The 20,403-nt window shown below is 38.4% G+C and overlaps 1 protein-coding gene across 2 annotated transcripts in view; it reads right to left on the reverse strand.

Moving 5' to 3' along the window:
* The window catches only part of tbc1d19 (TBC1 domain family, member 19), a 148,028-nt gene that overhangs the window by 44,026 nt on the left and 83,599 nt on the right, over positions 1-20,403 (reverse strand). For both annotated transcript variants that reach the window (XM_063043328.1, XM_063043329.1), the window contains exons 12-13: positions 11,011-11,085; positions 6,991-7,053 (exon numbers count right to left, since the gene is read on the reverse strand). In XM_063043328.1, the coding sequence (XP_062899398.1) occupies positions 6,991-7,053; positions 11,011-11,085 (138 nt within the window). The remainder of the gene's footprint in view (positions 1-6,990; positions 7,054-11,010; positions 11,086-20,403) is intronic.

Below are 20,403 nucleotides of genomic sequence, written 5' to 3' on the forward strand. Positions count from 1 at the left end.
TATCATGTCTAAAACAATGGAAACCCAGAACACTGTTCTGTCCCCCCCGCAACCAAGTCTCACTAATGATTACAAAATCATAATTGAACCCACTTATATCCATGCTCTACTTTCACCTGCCTTACATACAATTCTCCTTGCATTAAAATATGCGCAACTCAGAAGATTAGCTTCACCACGCTCAACCTTTATTTCTTTCTTTGCATGTCAGCTTAACATTTACTTTCCCCAGAGCCACTGCACTTGTTGATCTACCACTCTGGTTCCTTAAGGGAAAATCTTGCCTGACAAATCTGTTGGAATTCTTTGAGAAAATAACAAGCAGGAGAGACAGGTGGATGTTGTGTACTTGGATTTTCAGGAGGCCTTTGAAACAGTGCCGCACATGAGGCTGCTTAGCATGGTAACAACCCATGGTAAGAACCCATGGTATTACACGAAATATAACAGCATGGGTAGAGTGTTGGCTGATTGGCAGGAGGTAAAGACTGGGGAAGATAAAAGGGAGCCTTTTCTGATTGGATGCCAGTGATCAGTGGTGTCCTGCAGTGGAGAGTGTTGGGACCACTTCTTTTTACATTATATGTTATAAGATTATATAAGTGTATAAGATAAGGAGAGGCATTGATTGTGTGGATAGTCAGAGACTTCTTCCCAGGGCTGAAATGGCTAGCACGAGAGGGCACAGTTTTAAGGTGCTTGGAAGAAGGTACAGAGGAGATGTCAGGCGTAAGTATTTTACGCAGAGAGTGGTGAGTGCGTGGAATGCACTGCCGGCGACGATGGTGGAGGCGGATATGATAGGGTCTTTTAAGAGACTCTTGGACAGGTACATGGAGCTCGGAAAAGTAGGTTATGGGTAACCCTAGATAATTTCTAAGGTAAGGACATGTTCGGCACAGCTTTGTGGGCCAAAGGCCTGTATTGTGCTATAGGTTTTCTACGATTTGGATGATAATGATTTGGATGAAGGAATTGATGACTTTGTAGCCAAGTTTGTGGACTGTTCACAATACTCAAGGTGAGGCCTCACCAATGCCTTATAAAGCCTCAGCATCACATCCTTGCTCTTATATTCTAGACTTCTTGAAATGAATGCTAACATGGCATTTGCCTTCCTCACCACCAACTCAACCTGCAAGTTAACCTTTAAGGTGTTCTGCACAAGGACTCCCAAATCCCTTTTGCACCTCAGATTTTTGGATTTCCTCCACGTTTAGATAACAGTCCGCACATTTATTTCTACTACCAAAGTGCATGATCATGCATTTTCCAACATTGTATTTTATTTGTCACTTTCTTACCCATTCTCCTAATCTGTCTAAATCCTTCCACGTCTTATCTGTTTCCTCAACACTACCTGCTCCTCCAACTGAAATCAGACCTCTTTTTTTTAAATACATTGCCTACATCAGATAAAATGGGCAAAGTTTAATCCTACAAAATGATCTTTGTGTCTAATTTATCAGTGTATTCAATTCAGTTTTATTTTTCCCTATGCTGTGGGTTGTGGTATTGGTCCATTGGCCGTTACATGAACTGAAAAATTTTGCACCATTGAAGTTGGAATTTTTTTATTTGTGCATGCCCAGTGACTGCCACAAGTGAACATGGCATAATTGGGGAGGATCCTATTAATTTTTCCATAGTGTACAGTGCCTTAAATTTAAATTTAGCTGGGTCATTAATTCAGTTGTGTTATAAAACAACCATTTATGTAAATGATAGAATCTCTAGGCCATCACCTGAAATGAATTCTCAGAGAAAGGTTTACAAGAAGGGAAACTTTCTGTGCAAATACAGGTATAAGATGTATAGCTGAAAGTGTTTGAAGGAATGAAATGTGAAAGGCCTTCAACTCACCACATCTGCAGATTGATTCTGCATAAAAGAAAATGGCTCTCTATTACTTGGCAATTCAAATAAGAAGAAAAGACCCTTCATTCTGTGTGGTATGTGACTTTCTTTTTTTGCCAGAATTTTTATTTAAAATTACATTTGACTAAATCTGACTTTGGCCTATTTTGTCATGTGCCTCCAAGTACCCTGAAGTATCATCCATAACCATTGACTCCAACATCTTCCCAACCAATGAGGTCAGACTAAATGATCTATAATTTTCTTTCTTCTGTCTCCCTCCCTTCTTGAAGAATGGAGTGATATTTGCAACCTTCCAGTCCTCTGGAACCATGTCAGAATCTATTAATTCTTGAAAGATCATTCATAATAGTTCCACTTCAGTCCCCTAACGCTCTTGAACTTCTGGCACGCTGCTAGTGTTTTCCACAGTGAAAACTGATGCAAAATACATATTCAGTTCGTCTGCCATTTCCTTATTCCCAATTACTACCTCTCCAGCATAATTTTCCAGCAGCTCAAAATATATTCTCGCCTTTCAGTTACTCTTCATATATCTGTAAAAACTTCTGGTACTCTCTTTGATATTATTGGCAAGCTTACCTTCATATTCCATCTTTTCCCTCTTTAGGACATTTTTCCATTCCCTTCTGTTGGTTTTTAAAAGCTTTCTAATACTCTAACTTCTCACTAGTTTTTGCTCTACTACACACCCCCTCTTTTGTTTTTATGTTGGCTTTGTTACCATGGTTGCATCATCATGCCCTTAGAATACTACTACTGCTTTGGAATATATCTATACCGTGTCTTCCAACTTGCTCCCAGAAAGACCAGACACTGCTACTCTGCTGTCATCCCAGCTAATGTCCCCTTCCAAACATCTTTGGCCAGCTCCTCTCTCATGCCTCTTTAAGTCCCATGGTAGTAGGAGTAGACAGCCATCGCTCTCCGGGGAACACGGGTTTGTGCCTCTGAGGGACTGTGTCCTCTCCAGGCCACAAGCCTGGGTATGAAGATTTGAAGAACCGGCTGTTTCCCATGCAGCGGGTTCCCCCACTCCACATCACTGATGTAGTCGAAGGGAAGGGCAAGCATCGATACAGCTTGGCACCAGTATCGTCGCAGAGGTTGCCAGAGTGAAGGTGTAAACAACATCAAAATGCCTTAGGGACCCCGGCTCCGGATTTCTTCCTCAGGGTTTACTCCTGAAGCCTTTCCCATGGGTGGGTATTGCTACTAGGAAATAGAGGCTTAAAATCAGAGTTTTCCTTCTCTTAGGCGGGCTGCCGTCCAAGGCTGACGAGCTCCACCCGCCCGAAAAGTCCCTTTACTCCACTGTAAAACTGGTATATTTGACTTCAGCTTCCCCCTCTCAAATTGAAGGATGAACTCTGTGATATTATGATCACTGCCTAAGGGTTTATGCCACAGGTCCCCAACCTTTTTAGCACTGTGGACCGGTTTAATATTGACAATATTCTTGCAGACCGGCCGACTGGCTGGGGGACGGGGGTGGTAGGGTTGCCAACGGACAAGAGTAGCAGTCAAATACGTTGTGTTTACCCAAAGAAAGACTACAATGACCATGAAGCCTTGCGTGGGCACCAGTGCACATGCGTGTACCTGTCAATTTATTTTCCTGCAAATCGATTTTGGCGATTCTGTTCAGGAGGGGGGTGATGTTAATCACGACCGGAATATAGGTGATAAGTGGCTGATACACTCAATTTCGTTTCTAAAAGGGTTTATCTAACGAATTTAATATTAAATACACAGCGCATATTTTCCTCGCATAAATATACTCATGAGTCAATTATCAGGGGAGGACAGGGGAGCTTGAAGTAAGTGTTGAACGAACTTCCAGTAGAAGTGGTAGAGGCAGGTTCGATATTATCATTTAAAGAAAAATTGGATAGCTGTATGGACAGGAAAGGAATGGAGGGTTATGGGCTGAGAGCAGGTCGGAGGGACTAGGTGAGAGTAGCGTTTGCCACAGACTAGAAGGGCTGAGATGGCCTGTTTCCACGCTGTAATTGTTATATGGTTATATAAGTAAGTCAATAGCATCGTAACATTTTAAGTAATGTTTGGATATTAAACACACAGCGTATATTTTCCCCGTATGAACATATAAAATCATTGCAACCCACCAATATCGCTGAATCAGTGGGAGCCCTGGGCTTGTTTCCCTGCAACACGACGGTCCTATCGAGGGGTGATGGGAGACAGCAATACTCGAAGGGGGTTCCTTATGTCAAGTCTATTCCGCAATTTAGTTTTCGTTGCATTCATTGCAGAAAATTCCGCTTCACAGAAGAATGTTGGAAATGGAAGCAACGTTTTCAGTGGTTTTGTGGCTATCTCAGGATATTCAGCCTTGACTTTGATCCAGAATGCCGGCAGAGATGTTATGTCAAACATACTTTTCAGCCTGCCGTCATTTGCAAGCTCGAGGAGTTGACCTTCTTCCCGTGCTGACATGGATGACACGCGGGTAATGACCTCACGTGCGTTCAAGCTCAACAGTGGCGGAATGAGGAAAGGTGCAGCTGACTCATATTGTTTCCTCACGGCCCGGTAGCACATGCTTTGCAGCCCTGTGGTTGGGGACCGCTGGTTTATGCTACTTAATCAAATCTGGTTTATTACACAACACCCAATCCAAAATAGCTGATCTCCTAGTGGTCTGAACTAGGCACTCTCATATCCATCTCATAGGCTCATAATCTCATAATCTCAATTTCCTCTCTTGAGATCCTGCACCAGCCTGGTTCTCCCAATCTACTGTGGCATGCAAAAGTTTGGGCACCCCAGTCAAAATTTCTGTTACTGTGAATAGCTAAGCGAGTAAAAGATGACCTGATTTCCAAAAGGCATAAAGTTAAAGATGACACATTTCTTTAATATTTTAAGCAAGATTACTTTTTTATTTCCATCTTTTACAGCCTCAAAATAACAAAAAAGGAAAAGGGCCCATCTAAACAAGCCTGTTGCTTTTTGGAAACAAGTCCTGTGAACTGATGAAGTTAAAATAGAACTTTTTGGCTGCAATGGGAAAAGGTATGTTTGGAGAAAAAAGGGTGCAGAATTTCATGAAAAGAACCCCTCTCCGACTGTTAAGCACCGGGGTGGATCGATCATGCTTTGGGCTTGTGTTGCAGCCAGTGGCACGGGGAACATTTCACTGGTAGAGGGAAGAATGAATTCAATTAAATAACAGCAAATTCTGGAAGCAAACATCACACCGACTGTAAAAAAGCTGAAGATGAAAAGAGGGTGGCTTCTACAACAGGATAATGATCCTAAACACACCTCAAAATCCACAATGGACTACCTCAAGAGGTGCAAGCTGAAGGTTTTGCCATGGCCCTCACAGTCCCCCGACCTAAACATCATCGAAAATCTGTGGATAGACCTCAAAAGAGCAGTGCATGCAAGACGGCCCAAGAATCTCAGAACTAGAAGCCTTTTGCAAGGAAGAATGGGCGAAAATCCCACAAACAAGAATTGAAAGACTCTTAGCTGGCTACAGAAAGCGTTTACAAGCTGTGATACTTGCCAAAGGGGGTGTTACTAAGTACTGACCATGCAGGGTGCCCAAACTTTTGCTTCGGGCCCTTTTCCTTTTTTGTTATTTTGAGACTGTAAAAGATGGAAATAAAAGAAATAATCTTGCTGAAAATATTAAAGAAATGTGTGACCTTTAACTTTATGCTTTTTGGAAATCAGGTCATCTTTTATTCGCATCAAAGTTGCTGGTGAACGCAGCAGGCCAGGCAGCATCTCTAGCAAGAGGTACAGTCGACGTTTCAGGCCGAGACCCTTCGTCAGGTGTGTTGATGTGTGTTGCTTGAATTTCCAGTATCTGCAGAATTCCTGTTGTTTTCATCTTTTACTCGCTTAGCTATTCACAGTAACAGAAATTTTGACCAGGGGTGCCCAAACTTTTGCATGCCACTGTATCTGGATATTGAAATCCGCCATAACTAGCAAAACATTGCCCTTTTGACATGCATTTTCTATTTCCCACTGTAATTTGTAACCCACATCCTGGCTACAGTTCAGAGACCTGCATACAACTCTCATCAGGGTATTTTTACTGCTGCAGTTCCTTAACACTACCCACAATGATTCTACATCTTCCAATTCTATCTTGCTAAGGATCTGATTTCATGGTTTTACCAACAGAGCCACGGTACACCCTCTACTTACTTTCAATACAATTTGCATCCTTGAATGTTAAGCTCTCAACTATAATCTTCTTTCAGCCATGACTCAGTGATGCCCACAACACCACGGCTGCCAATCTCTAACTGCACTGCAAGATCATCTATAAAATCGCAATATAACTGCAAGTTTCATTTTCCCTATTTGAAAACTTTCAATGAATTAGACAATTCTTTTGAGTCAGTATCCAATTCTCACTGGTCAAAGCTACATTTTTCCCATTCTTAATTGTGGATTCCACATTTTCCTAACCACTACATAAGTGTCTACGTGTAGACAAGTAAATATTTTTAAAAAATACATTAATTAAGTTGTAATGTCATTCCTGCAAGATTTTCTATAATATCCTCCTTAGCTGCATAATTGTTCTTAAGATACTTTCCAAAACATTGTTATGAAACTTGAGGATCAACTTAGGTAGTGTACAATGCACTGATGTGACTATATATGGTTAAGCGCCAGTGACTAAACATGAGTTTCCAGGCAATCTACCTAAAGTAAAGTTAAATATTTAGATAAAGCTGATGCTCTGGCCCACACTCTGTAAACAATTACATTCTTCTCTGGTGTAGGGCTTTCTCCCAATCTAAAGATCTGCTAAATCAAAACAAAATGAACAGTTGGCTGACCAGTCTGAACAGCATTTCTCTGCTCAAACTGTTTATATCAGTCTTAATGCTTAATACAGCAAGTATTTATCTGTTAAAAATGTATTATTGACAAAAGAATTAACTGTTGATAAAAAGATTCCAAACAAAAACATTAACTAACACAAATAAAAGTGGTTAAAATCTCTCAAAATTTCTTATTAGATTTGGCTCTAAAAATGGAAATAATGAAATTAATTACTCAATGTTTTTACAAGTATCAGCCACCCTACATGATTTATCAGAAACTTTGACTAACCTGGTACAAATAATCTTCAAACACAAAGTAGTAATCATCATTGCTGGCTGTCAGCTTCACATCCTAGCACAAAAGAAGGGAACTTCATCAGAAAGTAATAAAATGTTATACCGTAATCTATTTTCCATTAATAAAAAAATCATTTTCATTGACAGGATTGTTGGGGTAAAGTGTGGGTGAACTTGTATCATAATTAAAAGGGATGTCTCTGCTGAGCAAGACAATACTATTCTCTGTCCAGCATCAAACACCCTTTAATTGGGCACAAAACAATTTCCCTATCACTACATCATACTTTAATTCCAACAAAAGCAGTATATACAGTAGTTGGTACCCATTTTGCTGCTGAATATCTCATTTATCACCAATGATGCCTTTCCTGACTGATTAATGCAAAATTAGTTTTAAACTTTTAGCTTTTGTCATTCAAGATCACTACAGCTCAGTGACATCTCTCTGGCTCGATTAGAATCGACATCTTTATGTGAAAAGAAAATTGTGTAACATCTCCTCATATCGCACTCATTCCGCCAGAAGCATACCCAATGAAATCAAAATATTTCTATTCAGGATGGGGGTGGAGTGATTGAGAGAAAATGTATCCAAGATTCATCAGAAACATCAATTCATTATCTTAAGCTCAAGATATGGTGTAGCAGAGGGTCTGTAGAAGGATTTCATTTTATTAGAAATAATAGCCAAATATATATATAAAAAAGTACTTGATCAAAAATAAATTAGTCACATGCTTTGATAAAAAATTGATGCTCAGTTTGTCAAATCAATCACCATTTTAGCCAACTCAGGCAGAATAGTTTCATTATCTTAGATGAATATAGATATTTGATTAGCATATTGATGAAATGAATCCAACTGATACAATATTTAGTATCAGCTTTAATATTTTAGTGGGATTATAGATGAGAAAGAATAAATATTGTAGAAAATATGACCATCACCAAAACACACCAAGTACAATAACTTGTTTGTAGAAATACACTACAAATCAGAGGCAATGTTTGACAAGAATAACTTCCACAATCCCAGATTTTTAGATGTGGAAATACAATTCCATTTATAGCTATGTACCTAGGAAAACACTACACAATTTCAGAATTCCCAATTTTAAAAAGTAAACACTTCAATGCTCATGCCATAACTAAACTTAGGCCTCTTTTTAATTTTTATCATCAAAGTTTTGAAGATCTTGTGCCAGCAAAGAAAAAGCAAGTGAAGAAGCACTATTATGAAAATTTACACACACCTACTCAAACACTGTCACTACATAGATGTTTGAGGTTAAATTAGATCTAACAAAACGACAAGACTTTCTTTCTTACTCACTGTCACACAGCTAATATTCAAAGTAAATTTATTATCAAAGTACATATATGTCACTATATACAACCGCAAGATTTATTTACTTGAAGCATTCACAGTAAATTTAAGAAACACAATAGAATCAATGATAGAACTGCACCCAACAGGATGGACAAACAACCAATGTGTACAAGGCAAAAAACTGTGCAAATACAAAAAGAAAAACAAATAAATAAATAAATAAATAAATAAATAAGCAATAAATATTGAGAGCAAGAATCCTTAAAAGTGAGACATAGGTTGTGGGAACAGTTCAGTGGTGGTGCAAGTGAGGTTGAGTGGAGTTATCCCTTTGATTCAAGAACCTGATAGTTGAGGAGCAATAACTGTTTGTGAACCTGGTGGTGTGGATCCTGAGGCTCCTGTATCTTCTTCCTGATGGCAGCAATGAGAAGAGAGCATGGTCTGGATGGTGAGAGCCCTCGATGATGCGTGCTACTTTCCTTCAACATTGTTCTGTGCAGATGTACTCAATGGCTTTACTCATGATGGACTGGACCGTATCCACAACTTCTTAAAGGATTTTCCGTTCAAGGCCATTGGTGTTTCAATACCTGGCTGTGATGCAATCAGTCAATAAACTCTCCACCACACATCCACAGAAGTTTGTCAAAGTTTTAGATAATATGCCAAACCTTTGCAAACTTCTAAAAAAGTAGAAGCACTGCTGTGCTTTCTTTGTAATGGTACTTAGGACAGATCCTCTAAAATGATAACACCGATGAATTCAAGGTTGTTGACCTTCTCCACCTTTGATCCCCCAATGAGGACTGGCTCATGGACCTTCACTTTCCTCCTCCTGAAGACAATAATTAACTCCTTGGTCTTTCCGACTTTGAGCGAGAGGTTGTTGTGTAACCAGTCAGCCGATGAACACAGATGCACCTCAGGAATGCTAGCTCACAGCACCACTCTCTCTACACTCATGACTATGGGGCTAGGCATAGCTCAAATGCCATCTATAAATTTGTTGATGAAACAACCATTGTTGGCAGAATCTCAGATGGAGATGAGAGGGTGTACAGGAGTGAAATATACCAACTAGTTGAGTGGTGTTGAAGCAACATCTATGCACTCAACGTCAGTAAGGCCAAAGAGATGATTGTGGATGTCAGAAAGGGTAAGATGAAGGAATATGAACCAATCCTCATGGAGGGATCAGAAGTGTGAGTGTGCAATTTCAATTTCCTAGGTGTCAAGATCTCTGAGGATCTAACCTGGTCCCAAAAAAATCAATGCAGCCATAAAAGGGCAAGACAGCAGTTATATATCATGAGAAGTTTGGGGAGATCTGGACTGTCACCTAAGACACTTGAAAACTTCTACAGATGTATCGTGGAGAGTATTCTGACTAGCCGCATCACTGTTTGGTAGGGGGTGGGCGCTACTGCACAGAGTCAAAAGAAGCTACAGAAAGTTCTAAACTTAGTCAGCTCCATCTTGAGTACTAGCCTCTGTAGTATCCAAGACATCTTCAAGGAGCGGTGCCTCAGAAATGTGGCGTCCATCATTAAGGACCCCCATCACCCAGGACATGCCGTTTTCTCTTTGTTACCATTAGGAAGGAGATACCTTAAGGCACACACTCAGCGATTCAGGAACGACTTCTTCCCCCCTGCCATTCAATTCCGAAATGAACATTGAACGCATGAACACAACCTCACTTTTATTATTTCTGTTTTTGCGCTATTTTTAATTTAACAATTTTATATACATATTTAAGTGTATATATATGTATAATATGTAAATATATATATATATATAAATACTTACTGTAATTGATTTACTTTTTTTCTGTATTATCATGTATTACATTGTACTGCTGCTGCTAAGTTAACAAACTTCACAACGTATGCCAGTTATATTCAACCCGACTCTGATTTTCAATCTCCCTTCTATATGTTGATTCATCACCACCTTTGTTTTGGCCAGTGATACTGAACTTAAGTATGGCATTGGAGCTATGCTTAGCCTTGCAGTCGTAAGTATAAAGTGAGCAAAGCAGGAGGCTAAGCATACAGCCTTATGGTGCAATTGCGCTGATGGAGATTGTGGAGGAGATGTTGTTGCTAATCCAAACTGACTGCAAGTGAGAAAATCAAGGAAGTAGTGAAGACAAGGTCTTGAAGCTTATTGATTAGTTTTGAGGGGAAGATAGTATTGAATGCCAAGCTCTAGCCAATGAAGAGCATCCTGATGTATGCATCTTTGCTGTCCAGCTGTTCCAGGGTTGAGTACAGAGCCAATGAGAACGCAGCAGTTGCTCATTTCCTCCTTAGTCTTGCTCTCCAGTGACTGAACATCTGCTAACAAAATGCTGGGCAGAGAAAGCTTCATACTCCAATATTCTAGCCTGGCTTGGAGCCCTTCCCTCCTTTCTCTCTTTCAACTGTGGCGATGTACCTTCGTCCACAGAAAGGTACAATACCTGCATGCTTGAGAGTTAAGTCCACCAAGTCCATCAGAAGATTGTGAAACGTTTCAAAAGTACATTATTTAAAGGGAAATTATAGGCTGAAGATTGCAGTGAGAGTAGTTTAGAAGTATATCTGTAAGTTCTGTAAGCTGCCTGCAGAATGCTGTTGTGGTTCCTCAGTGTCATACTGTCATTAATATAAAAGAAAGAAAGAGGTTTTATACCTTATAGATGAGGTTGTCAATTAAAAGATCATGTTGAATCACATTTGATTTCAGCTGTTCATAATATAAAGAATCCTGAGAAAACAGGAAAGATTTGTTAATATTTTAATCAATAGTGGTCTCACACTTATGGTTTTATTACTAAGAGGTTCAAAGGAACTTCTACATTATAAAAACTGAATAGACAATGACCGAGAAATTCTTTGTAGAACGCCAAAGAATGTGGTATTGTGCAGTCTTAATGCTGAAATCTGCAATTTTGCACATTTCTGGGTGCCTCAGCAACAGATGTAAATTTAACTCCTGATTGATTAGCAGGATTTTTGTTTATTTTTATATCAATTTTCTGTCATACAACTCATCCAAACAATATTAACAGTACTGCAATATATAAAATTACCTAAAGTGAAATTTTCAACCTCATTGGACTGAAAAATGAGTTTGTACTAAAGTTTTTACTAAACCCTACCTCCACCACCCTCTTTCTCCTAAAGCCATGCAAATTAAAGGGTCAGCACATAAATCGTACCATGACGTACCCTTTGAGATGTCCTACACCCCATTTTTGTGACACGTATGGGGTAAAGGTAATTATCACACTCAGCTTCCTTCCCTAAGGGTCACTCCAGAATGCTTCTGTTGACCTTTGTCACTGCTGCACTAGAGAGATTACCCAAATCCGTACTCAAAGACAGACATCATCTATGTTTCCTTCAGCCAGAACAAGCATGAGCATTACCCAAATTACAGGATTCCCCAAATGGACATAACTATACTGTGGAATCACAATCTTACAGATACTTCCTTGGCAATTATCTGCAAGGAACACTTAACTATAGCCCCATTGCCTCCTACAACATATTTCATCAATGGGCAGGTTCTTCTGATACCCAAGAACATTCTCTACTCCTTTCACATGAATACTCAACCATGTTCTTCTTCATCTTAATGCAATTCTCAAGTTAGTATGATATTTCAGCACAACTGATAAAATATAATTTTTAATCCAGGTTTAATTTTTTATTTTTGAATAATTATTTCTGGATCAATGATCATAGGTATTGCTTTGTTAAAATTCTGAAGCAAAGATTTTATATTGAACAAACAACCAAAGCATGGAAACCACACAAAATACATCAGTTTAATCTTGCAAATAAGAATTTTCTCTTCCATAACTCATGGATTGCTTATGCTACATTTTAATACTATAATTTAATACATTGCAACCTAATATTTGTAAGGGACTTTACAGTTTCAATCTCACTAAATTTAGGGAAACAGTAAATCACAAATTGGGGATTCATGTGTCATAAAAATAAACACAGTCCAAGTTTAAATTAAATTTAAATTCAATTTGCTTGCATAGCTTTCAATAAAATAAAACAGACTAAAAGAGCAAAAATTATTAGATATACCAGAAAATATAATTTGTAAACATGGGTAAGTTTTTTTGCATTTTACAATGAACAAGAGACAATAGGTGCAGGAGTAGGCCATTCAGCCCTTCGAGCCAGCACCACCATTCACTGTGATCATGGCTGATCATCCACAATCAGTACCCTTTTCCTGCCTTCTCCCCATATCCCTTCACTCCGCTATCTTTAAGAGCTCTACCGAACTCTTTTTTGAAAGAATCCAGAAAATTGGCCTCCACTGCCTTCTGAGGCAGAGCATTCCACAGAACCACAACCCTCCGTGTGAAAAAGTTTTTCCTTAACTCTGTTCTAAATTGTCTACCCCTTATTCTTAAACTGTGGCCTCTGGTTCTAGACTCGCCCAACATCGGGAACATGTTTCCTGCCTCTAGCTTATCCAATCCCTTAATAATCTTATATGTTTCAATCCGATCCCCTCTCATCCTTCTAAATTCCAGAGTATACAACCCCAGTTGCTCCAATCTTTCAAGAAGAGTTAATAAAGTACAGAAATACATTCCTTCTCATTGTTGATTACTCTCAAGTGTCCAAACAGTTAATCTTTTGTTGATGGTGACTACCCTTCAATCAATTGCAGGACTGGGTTCACTGGCAATGCCAATTTTTCTTGCGCATTACTAATAGTCCTTGAAATAAGCAGTTTGCTTGGCCATTTGAGAAGGCAGTTAAGGCTCAACCACATCCCTGCAAGTCAGAAATCACATTTGCTTTTTATTTAATCAAAGCTAAATTAAGCAGTTGCTCTGGGATTTGAACTCTCATCTACAAATCATTAGGGCAAGTTTCTGAACATTTGTCCAGTAACATAATCATCAACCTACATACATCTTGCACATTCCCAGAACCACAACAATTTCGCAATTTTAAAAAAATAAATAAATGACAAAAGCAATGTTTTGCTACAAGTTAAAAAGATAAACTGTTAATTCATCTATTTTCTATTTCATATCATAGAAAACATGATTTAAAAAGAGTATCAGACAAAATGCACTTTTATACTTTTGTAATTCTAGGCAACATCAGAACCAAGACATACTGTATATCCCTTAAGACAATAGCTAGACTTGAAAGGAAATGAGATGATGAAAAAGATACCGCTCACATATTTGAATCAGTCATGAAGAATGAAATTAAAATTGATCATAGCAGTCATAACCTTTTCAGTATTCATGCAGCTACCATATAATTCATTCAATTATATGAAAACTATCTGGCTACCATGCAGCTGAAAAGTCCATTACCTTTTCCAGTAACAAATCAATTCTTTAGAGATGCAAATTTACCCATGCCTGTTCAGTTACATAATTAAAAGCATATAGAGGCCAATATAAGACCATAAGATATAGGAGCAGAAGTAGGCCATTTGGCCCATCGAGTCTGCTCCGCCATTCAACTGTAGGCTGATCCAATTATTCCAGTCATTCCCACTCCCCACACCCTTTGATGCCCTAGCTAATCAAGAACCTATCTCTGCCTTACATGCACCCACTGAGTTGGCCTCCACAGCCACTCGTGGCAACAAATTCCACAGATTTACCACCCTCTGACTAAAATAATTTCTCCACATCTCTGTTCTAAATGCATGTCCTTCAATTCTGATGTCATGCCCTCTTGTCCTAGAATTCCATACCATGGGAAATAACTTTGCCATATCTAATCTGTTCAGGCCTTTTAACATTTCAGTTACTAAAAACACAATGAGTAAATTTAAAATAACATCTGAGTTATTTAGACTGACATCTAAGGTACAACTGAATTAAAAGCAAACAACTCTGAAATGGGACATTGTTCAGTTGCATGACAGCCCTCGGGGGGAGAAAGCTACTTTTCAGTACGGATGTCCATGCAGAGATGTCTCTGTATCTTATGCCGGGTGGTAGGAGATTGAGCAAGTGATCACCGGGGTGGAATGAGTCCATAATGGTTTTGCTAGCCTGCTATAGACATTGTGAGTTGCAGATGGATTCCATATCTGGTAATTGTGTCCCAATGATGTTCTGTGCCATCCTGTTCATTTGCTGAAGTACTTTCTTTGTTGATCTTTGTTGCAGCTAGTGTACCATATTGTCATGCAGTCGGTCAGTATGCTCTCAATTACAGATCAAGAAACATTTACCAGCAGGTTTTTGGGCAGAGTTTCTCCCTTTAAACTCCTAAGATAGTATAGGCACTACAGAGCCTTCCCTACTATTAAGGAGGTGTTGATGATACAAGAGGGCTCCTCTATGATGTTCACTCCAAGAACATAAAGACCATAAGATTATAAGATATAGGAGCAGATTTACCACCCTGTAACGAAAGTAGTTTCTCTGCTTCTCAGTTCTAAAAGGACATCCTTCAATCCTGAAGTCGTGCTCTCTTGTCCTAGACTCCCCTACCATGGGAAATAATTTTGCCATATCTAATCTGATCAGGCCTTTTAACATTTGGAATGTTTCCGTGAGATCCCCGCTCATTCTCCTGATCTCCAAGGAATACAGCCCAAGAGTTGCCAGACGTTCCTCATACGGTAACCCTTTCATTCCTGGAAACATTCTTGTGAATCTTCTCTGAACCCTCTCCAATGTCAGTATATTCTTTCTAAAATAAGGAGCCCAAAACTGCACACAATACTCCAAGTGTGGTCTCATGAGTGCCTTCTAGAGCCTCAACATCACATCCCTGCTCTTATATTCCCTACCTCTAGAAATGAATGCCAACATTGCATTCGCCTTCTTCACCACCAACTCAGCCTGGAGGTTAACCTTTAGGATATCCTGCACAAGGACTCTAACTATACTACCATAATTGACCTTAATGCAAGTCCTGCAATGACCAACATTTCACTACTTCGAGAAAGAATCTTCAAGAAAACAATGTGGATTTGTGGTTAATGCCTAATGACTTTTGAAAAGCCAAGTCTGATTAGGTAGCACTCTTGTTTGTCAACTTGATGCCATGTACATACAGTAGATACAATTTCAAATATTGATTTTATCTTCACTCAGGTGTTTTGTTTAAGTATCAGCTCATGTGAAAATAATAAATAACCAGCTAGTAAAACAGCTTTCAAGCCGTTTAGAGTGCAGCATCACTTCAGGTGAAACATTCAGGGAGATGTTAGCACTCCAGTTAAAAGAAAGCTGTCACAAAAGATTTTTATTTAAAGCTCCATATTGCAGACTTCAATGTTTCTGAAATCACCTCCCATCTCATTCAGATTGGATGAGGTAGGGCAAAGCACAGAAATATTAAAAATTATATTTAACAGCTTACTGACCTCTCTTCAAATTTAAACCTTTACAAATGCATAACCACAGTGTCAACAATTCCCTTAAAGTGAACAGTTTGGTCACCTTGAATTACAACTATTTACTGATACAGTTATACTCAAAACCTTTTCCTCATTTCAGGAATTTTAAATTTTAAAGTTTAATTTATCAGTTCATGAAAATTAAACATAGTGTTTATTTTAACCATCTCCGATTTAAATGCTTTATTGTCCATATAAAATACATTCCATCCATTTTATTTTGAGGTATTAAACCATAAAAAATTAGATAGAAGGCTACTGCAACATTAAAAAATATAATTTCTAGCATTGTTAGTTCATAAACTTCTGGCAGTTTTTTAATATTGTCCAATAGGTACTTTGTATTGAGGGAAAAGAACATTGCAAAATTCAGGAAATTTAAAATCAGATTAGTAAAGTAATGACTGTATGCTAGCTTGTGGCACCCTTTGCAAGTTTGCTCAATTTGGAAAGGAATGCAAGTTGATTATAACCATACTCATAGGCATGTGAAAAGAACAAAGTTGATCATAAAATATAAATATAGAGGATAACATATAAAATTGTTTGTGATTTATTTTCCTCAAAGTTATTTAATAAACAGAAGACCATAAGACATTGGAGCAGAATTAGGCAATTTAGCCCATCGAGTCTGCTCTGCCATTCAATCATGGCTGATGTACTGTACCTTGAAAAAAATTAATTCAGTCCTCAAGCCTTTGCTCACCTGAATGAGTATTACAAGAAGAGATTTTGATCAATTTAACTGAGAATTTTTACTCTTAGAGCACAGCTCCTTTTTCTCCCTTTACAGTAGAGCCCAAAAACAGGGAAAATTGTAAAGCATGAAAAACTAAAAATTCAAAAACTGGAATGTCAGCAGTTCAAAAAATATTCATTTCCCTTTGCTTAGTCCATAGTTGAATAACCTCTTGCATCTATTACAGCCAGTAGTCTTTTTAGCTTTGTAACAAGTCTCTATTAGCTTTGTAACAACTTGATGGAGCAAGATTTGCTCATTCCTACTTGCAAAATTGCTCAAGTTGTGCCAAGTCAGTTAGAGAGTGGCCGTGGACAGTGACCTTGAGGTCTTGTAGGAGGATTTTGATCAGGTTAAGCTCAGAATTTTGACTGGGCCACTCAAGGAGAATAATTTTCTTCATTTTAAGCCACTCCATGGTTGCTCTGGCAGAGTGCTTTGAGTCATCATCCTGCTGAAAGGTGCAACCCAGTTGGTGCTGTCTTTTCGTTGATTCTATTATGGTTATAATTCCATAAATTTATTGAGTATAAAATATGAACCTTGGGGCTGTATATAGTGACATACAGTATATGTACTTTGATAATAAATTTGCTTTGGACTTTGAAAGACAAATTTTCTCTCCAGTTTAAGCTTTCTGGCAGAGGCTAGCAGGTTTATATCCAGGATCTCTCTGTACTTAACAGCATTCATCCTCCCATCAATACTGACCAGATTTCCAGTCCCTGCTGCTGAAAAGCATCCCCATAGCATGATATTACCTTCACCATACTTTACAGTAGGGATGGTGTTATCTGGCTGATGTGCAGTAATAGATTTATGCCACATGTACCGCTTAGTATTGAGGCCAAAAAGTTTCACCTTAATCTCATCCGACCACAAGACCTTCTCCACATCCTTATAGTATCTTCTAAGTGATGCTTTGCAAAGTGTTTATGGGCAAGGATATGCTTTCTTTTAAGCCAGTGTTATTGCTTGCAACTACTCCATAAATAGCCTTCTTGCACAAGACCTTGGAGATTGTACAGCCATGAACTTCATCTCCAGTTGCAGACACTGACTTCTGCAACTCATTCAAACTGACTGTTGGCATCACAGTAGCCTCTCTTACAAGAGCAATTCTTCTCCAGCAATGAAGTTCAGCGGTGTGGCCTGACCTAGGCAGTGTGGCTGTGGTTTCATATTTTTCCACTTTTTCACAATGGACTGCATCAAGCTCCAAGACGTGTTCAGTGCCTTTGAGATGGTCTTGTATCCTTTCTTCTTCAGTATTTTTATTAATTTCTTACATAAAAGAATACAGAGTACAATAGGATATAATATATATATCGATTACAATATATTGAAATCACAGATAAAGTGCAATTACCCCATATCCATATAAAATTAAATTTAAACATAATATTGAAAAGAGATAATTTTATTATACAAAAAATCTAAACCCATTACCAGAAAAAAAACAGCTGTTAGGTTAGAAAAAAAGAAAAGGAAGAAATCCTTAACATATAGTAAAACATATTATTAGCCAACATCTGTGCTTAATAGCAAATCAAAAATTTTGAAAATAATTCAAAAAAGGTCCCCACAATGTTAAAAAATCTTGTCTAGGTTCAGAAATTGAACAGCGAATCTTCTCTAAATTTAAGCAAGACATAACATCATGTAACCAATGAGTATGAGTAGGCGGAGTGGCAACCTTCCACTTAAGCAACAATGCCCTCCTGGCTATAAGAGAAATAAAGGCCAAAATAAGCAAATCATGTGTCTCCAAAATAATATCGTTTCCTTCAACAATACCAAATAAGGCAGTCAAAGAATTAGGTTTAAAATTTACTTTAAAAAGCACAGAAAAAGTTTGAAATACTTCCTTCCAATATTTTTCAAGACTCGGACAAGTCCAAAACATATGGATTAATGAAGCTTCTCCATTATTACATCTATCACAAAAGGGAGATATAGCCGATAAAAACGAGACAGCTTACCTTTAGACATATGGGCTCTATGAACCACTTTAAATTGTAGAAGGGAATGACAGGCACATAACGAAGAAGTATTAACCAATTTCAAAATTTCATTCCAAGTGTCCTCAGAAATTGAAATCTGTAAATCTTGTTCCCAAAGATTTTTAATTTTATCTAAAGCAATATTTCGCATTCCCAACAACTTACCATAAATATTAGATATAGATGCATTATGGAAGGGTTTCAAATAAAAAATTTATATCAAGTAAATTTTTATCTGGACTTTTAGGAAATGTACGTACTTGAGAATGCAAGAAGTCTCTAATTTGTAAATATCGAATAAAGTGAGTTCTCGGTAGGCTATACTTAACTGACAATTGTTCAAATGAAGAGAAACTATCTCCAACAAACAAATCATGAAAACATTTAATACCCAATCTATTCCACTCTTTAAAAACTACATCAGACATAGAAGGTTTAAAAAAAATTAGAAAAAAATGGGACTGGAAAGTGAAAAACTCAATAAACCAAAATATTTTCTAAATTGTACCCAAATCCTCAAAGTGTGTTTAACTACAAATTTATCAGTTAAATTACTTAAAGATAAAGGAATTGAGGATCTGGGAAGAGAAATGATAGAGAATTTATTAACAGAGTTAGCTTCTAAAGAAACCCAGACCGGACAGTCCTCTCGATTAATATAATATAACCAAAACGTAAAATTCCGTATATTGACTGCCCAGTGTTACGAGAATACACATAAAATTAAGATGTTTGCTGGCCTGGGCTAGCATCAGTGGCATCAGCAGTTGGTCTGCCACCTGCCCTCAGGGGAAGGAGAGATAAGGAACAATGGAGCAGCGTCTGGAGATGTGTAATGAAGGGATGTGGGAGGAAGAGCTGTCTGGAGCGGCTCCCCCCTTTGAACCCTGAACTGTTTGAAGTGATGGACAGGCGATACCCCAGCAGGGGGATAAAAAGGGACAGGTTCGCTAAGACAGACACACACGCCACCCGAGGTAACGAGACCCTGGAAGCGGTGCGCTTCTCACGAGTGGGTGAGAAGTCCCAGACAACGACAAGGGTGGAAAGGTACGATCAGCGGGAACCCGGTGTGTGTCCGCCCTTGCCTGGGTGCCGGGTTCACTGCAGAGGATCGACCGCATCTGGAGGAGGGGTCACAGTCGGTGACCTCAGGTGACATCACCAAGGACCCGCCCAAAAAGCTGTTTGTGAGCCATCTCGCTGGTCTGTGAGCCATCCTGCTGGTCTGTGAGTGAAGCCGTTCTGAATGATGAGTTGTTCCTATTCTATCTCTCTCTTCCCCCACATTGTCCACCGCCATGGCAACGATTACTGCGAACTGAACTACTGAACTGGACTGAACTTTGAGTCATTTTGAAATTGGTCATTTACCCCTAGACAACGATAGAGCTTGATTGATGCTGTTATCTTAATTCTGTGCACATGTGTGTTTATCATCACTGAACTGTTGCATTTATTATCCTTCCGATTACTGTGTTGCTTGTTTCCTTAATAAAACTTTCTTAGTTCTAGTACTCCAGACTCCAACTGAGTGATCCATTTCTGCTGGTTTGGCAACCCAGTTACGGGGTACGTAACACCAGTAATAAAACCTAAAACCAAGTAAGGCTAAACCTCCATTCTTTTTAGTTTTTCGAAGATGAACTTTATTTAATTGAGAAATTTTATTTTTCCATATATAAGAAGACATAATAGAATCCAAAGAATCAAAAAAGGATTTAAGATTAAAAACAGGTATGGCCTGAAATAAATATAAAAATTTAGGCAAAATATTCATTTTAATGGAATTGATTCGGCCAATCAACGATAAAGAGAGGGGTGACCAATTTGAAAGTGCCTTCTTAGCATAATTCAGAAGGGTAAAAAACTTTTCTTTGAAAAGGAATTTATAATTCCTAGTATTTGTTACATCCAAATAAG

The sequence above is a fragment of the Mobula hypostoma genome, chromosome 3 (genome assembly GCF_963921235.1).
Source record: "Mobula hypostoma chromosome 3, sMobHyp1.1, whole genome shotgun sequence".
Classification (NCBI taxonomy): domain Eukaryota; kingdom Metazoa; phylum Chordata; class Chondrichthyes; order Myliobatiformes; family Myliobatidae; genus Mobula; species Mobula hypostoma.